The 3,955-nt window shown below is 45.8% G+C and overlaps 1 protein-coding gene across 1 annotated transcript; it reads left to right on the top strand.

Annotated features, from left to right (window-relative positions):
• Positions 1 to 1,788: 1,788 nt before the first annotated feature.
• LOC138751292 (regulator of G-protein signaling 9-binding protein B-like) lies at positions 1,789 to 3,096 on the top strand. Its single transcript, XM_069913407.1, has one exon. The coding sequence runs from the start codon at positions 2,058 to 2,060 to the stop codon at positions 2,820 to 2,822; it is 765 nt and encodes a 254-aa protein (XP_069769508.1). The 5' UTR covers positions 1,789 to 2,057; the 3' UTR covers positions 2,823 to 3,096.
• Positions 3,097 to 3,955: the final 859 nt, after the last annotated feature.

Raw genomic sequence — 3,955 nt, 5'->3', positions numbered from 1 at the left:
TCACGATCCTCAACAACGTGGACCCAAGTATGAATGTCAAAGGCAGTCATGTTCAGACAGAAATGCAAAGTGGGTCAAACTTCTCCAGAAATCTTCAACAGTATCTTCTTTCTTTGGCTTGGCTTCGCAGACGAAGATTTATGGAGGGGTAATGTCCACGTCAGCTGCAGGCTCGTTTGTGGCTGACAAGTCCGATGCGGGACAGGCAGACACAGTTGCAGCGGTTGCAAGGGAAAATTGGTTGGTTGGGGTTGGGTGTTGGGTTTTTCCTCCTTTGTCTTTTGTCAGTGAGGTGGGCTCTGTGGTCTTCTTCAAAGGATGTTGCTTCCCGCCGAACTGTGAGGCACCAAGATGCACGGTTTGAGGCGATATCAGCCCACTGGCGGTGGTCAATGTGGCAGGCACCAAGAGCTTTCTTTAGGCAGTCCTTGTACCTCTTCTTTGGTGCACCTCTGTCACGGTGGCCAGTGATTAATTCATTCCACAAGAAACAGCAGAAAATATTAGATGCAGGAGAATCATGAGATCAGCCAGGATTCTGCCTGCTCCTCTTGTCCCATGCCTCTTTCTGTCTCTCTGGTACCTATCAATCACCTGCCTCCAATGAGGAATATGATGTGTTATTCATCCTGAACAGTCTTCCTATAGTAATCCCCACCTCTATCTGGTTCCACTGTTTCCATCTCTTCTTTATCTACTTCCAATCTTACTATTTGCTCTCACTTCATCCCACCCCCCAAAACTATCATGGTCTCTCCCCTCTACCTGTCACTCCACCATCCCCACCTTCTGTCCAATACCCATCACCACTTAGCCCAACTCCAGCTTCTTCCCCTTTCCTTTTTTCTGCTTGGTATCATTGATATCACTCCTTCCTAATTTAGTCTCAATGAAGGGTCCAAAAATGTTCTACCTATGGATGTTGCCTGACTTTCTGAGTCCTCCCTTCAACACATTGTTTGCTTGAGCATCTGCATTTTCTGTTTCTCAGAGATGAGCAAGAGAGGCTATCATTGCCGGTGACGTCCACGTCATTAAACAACTAATAGCGGAGGGTATTGGTCTAATGTGGGCAAGCGGCACTATAGCAGGAGGGTGCTTTGGATGGCATGGACAAGTAGGGCCTGTGTTTCCATGTTGCAAGACTCTATGACTCTAATTGAGCAGCTTATGCAGATTCATAGTCACAAAGTTGTACAGCCCAGAAAATGCCCTTTCAACCCACTATCCTGACCATTGATGGGTGAAAAGTTCTTACCTCTTACCCAAAGCTACAGACACCTCTATACAGGAATGTTTCCTCTACCTGTCCTATCTATTTTCATCATCATTCAGTGCTCCTGGCTAGGGATATTCTTAGACGTTCTAGGAAATTGTAGTTAATAGGTGTGTTCTTTTAGATGTATGGGAATTTGCACCTAAATATTTGACACCCTTCAATTTACATTCCACATCTTTAGATACAAATGTGAAGTAAAACCCAAGATCTCAAAGTGTTTCTGGGTCTCAAACTGGTCTGTGCTTTTAAATATTTGCAGAATAAATGTCTGCAAATTTGTCATTATTATTCAAGACCATTTACCTCGTGCTTCCTTTGGACTTCTTGATACTCTTAAATGTAACACAAATCAGGTCAAGTGTGAGGAATTGCAATTTTCTGTGACCAATGTGTGAAGTTTGGAGCCATGAGACTTCCCCTACCCACGGTGGGTTAACCCACCACGAACCACATGCAAACTCCACCCGTGCCGCTGCGTCACTAGATGTGCTGTAATCTCGGATAGATTGGAGCACGGGCTTGGGGAACGCTTTTGGAGATTGCACGCTTCTCGGGGCGTGTGGCTTCCTATCTGGTTGGAAAATTAATACCTTGCGTGGGAGAAATGTAGTTGAAGAAATGTGGAACGGAGAGGAATGCTGTCCTGCGTGGAGATGTTTGCCGGATGACTGCGTTGCAATCCACGCCCCGCGCTGAGAAAACGCGGGTAGGGAGGTGGATCTTTCGTTATTTGCTTTCGCTATTTCGTTCTGTTTGGCAACAAAAGTGAGACAAAGCCATGCCGATCCAGAACATCAAGGTAGCAGATGAAGGCACGGCGGGCTTGGCCAAGGCTAGGGACGACTGCACGGTACTGGTGGACTCTCTGAACAAGGTAACGGGGTGTTACAGGCACCTGGCCCGAGGTGTCGGAGGGTCGTCCGACTCGGTCAGTCTGCGGGATGAGTTGAGGAAAACCAGGGAGAAAACCCAACATCTGGCCGTGGTGATCAGGAACAAATTGACGGCGATGCTCCGGGACAAGAACCTGGGCAGAGAGGAGAGAGCGGAGACCGAGCGCCTCTGGGTCATCTTCTCCTCCAGTCTAGAGTTGTTTCAGGTGGACATGTGCAAGGTGTTAGAGCTGGGGCAGGGTTTCCCCTTGACCGGCACCGAGAAACCCCTGATCCAGACCGGGATCTCAGGGGGCACTTCGGAAGTGGCAGCCCGGGCGCTCAGCGTCCAGAACATAGTCCACGACACGACGTTGGACGTGTCGAATCTGGAGCAGAAGGAACTGCAGGAGCAGATCGAGAAGGTGGACAGGATGGTGGAGAACATGGAGTTGAAGGTGAACGTGCTCAGGTGGACGGTGGAAGCCAAGGGAGATGCTTACCATTCGGTGTTGAGCAACGACGCCTCCTCGGTGGCCCTGCTGTCGGTGGACGAGGAGAGGCGCGGTTGGTGGTGCTGCGTTCCAGGCAAGTGTCTCACCACCATGCTGCTCTGCACGGCGGCTCTCGCCGCAGTCGTGCTCTCCGTTGGCGCCGCCAACCTTGCCTGACTGGACTCGCCCACTAACCCTTGGATGCCACTGCGACGGAAAACTAACGTGTCCCAAACCATCCTGCCAGAAATGGAGAGAAAGGCAAACTTTATCAATAGATATAAAAAACAAGTTTCCTCAAGCCAAGAAGCAAAACAAACTGCATGAAGCTACAAAAGGTCCATCGTCTCACCTTTGTGATTTCAGATTTCCAAATGGTTAGTGAGTTGGGTTTTTTTATGAAACAAAAGTTGATCAAATCTCCCCATAGAAACTAAATCAAAAGTTATCAGAATGTGTTTCAAAATAATTTTAATGTAAATAATTTCAAATGTTTCTAATTGTTTTTTGAATGTGGGTTTCTTTTGGAACTTAATATTTGCATTACTTGTTTTAAATTAAACAATGTAAATTATTCAGTAAAAAGAATAAAAAGCATGTATCAGATGGTTTTATTCAGAAATTGACGAATGAATGGAATAAATAAACTGCATTACTACAAACGAGGACAAGTTTTAAGTGATTAAAGTATTCGTAGTACAGAATAGGAAAAAAATAAATCCTTTTCAAATTTACTGGAGTAAATATTAAACCAAAAACATAACCATCATTTATCTTTGTATATAAAATAATGTTAGACTTGTTTAATGGGCACATTAGCATGGCCTGGAATGTGAAAACAGAGGGGGAAACATTCGATATAAACTCTTACAAAGATGATTTGCTGTGTCTAAGTTTATTGGTCACATTATACTGATGCTTTCTTTGGATGGTTATCTCTAACATCTTTACCCCCCAGGTGAAGTGCACAATTTCTGGAGTATATGGAGTTACAATGTAAAAAGAAAGATCAATTAAGCACCAGGCAAGAACAGCAATGTTATGGGGTTCATTCAGGAGCCAGATGGCTGGGGGGTGGGGGGGGAAGAAATTGTCTTTAAGCCTGTTGCTGAGTTCTCTCACACTCTTGAGCCTTCTCCCAATGGAGGAAGTAAGAAAAAAGTTTGCTTTGGGGCAATGGGAGTCCTTCATTATGTTGCCTGTCTTTCCTAGGCAACGGGAGAGGTATTTGAAGGCCTTGAAGATGAGGAATTATGTTCTGAGCTGCATCCACTACCTTCTGTAGCTTGAGAAAACCAGCTCCCATGTCC

The sequence above is a fragment of the Narcine bancroftii genome, chromosome 1 (genome assembly GCF_036971445.1).
Source record: "Narcine bancroftii isolate sNarBan1 chromosome 1, sNarBan1.hap1, whole genome shotgun sequence".
In the NCBI taxonomy this organism is placed as follows: Eukaryota; Metazoa; Chordata; class Chondrichthyes; order Torpediniformes; family Narcinidae; genus Narcine; species Narcine bancroftii.
This window is presented reverse-complemented; position numbering and strand designations above follow the sequence as displayed.

Bases quoted from the DNA above. Each gene is read 5' to 3' on its own strand.
- LOC138751292 (XM_069913407.1), top strand. From the start codon at position 2,058: ATGCCGATCCAGAACATCAAGGTAGCAGATGAAGGCACGGCGGGCTTG.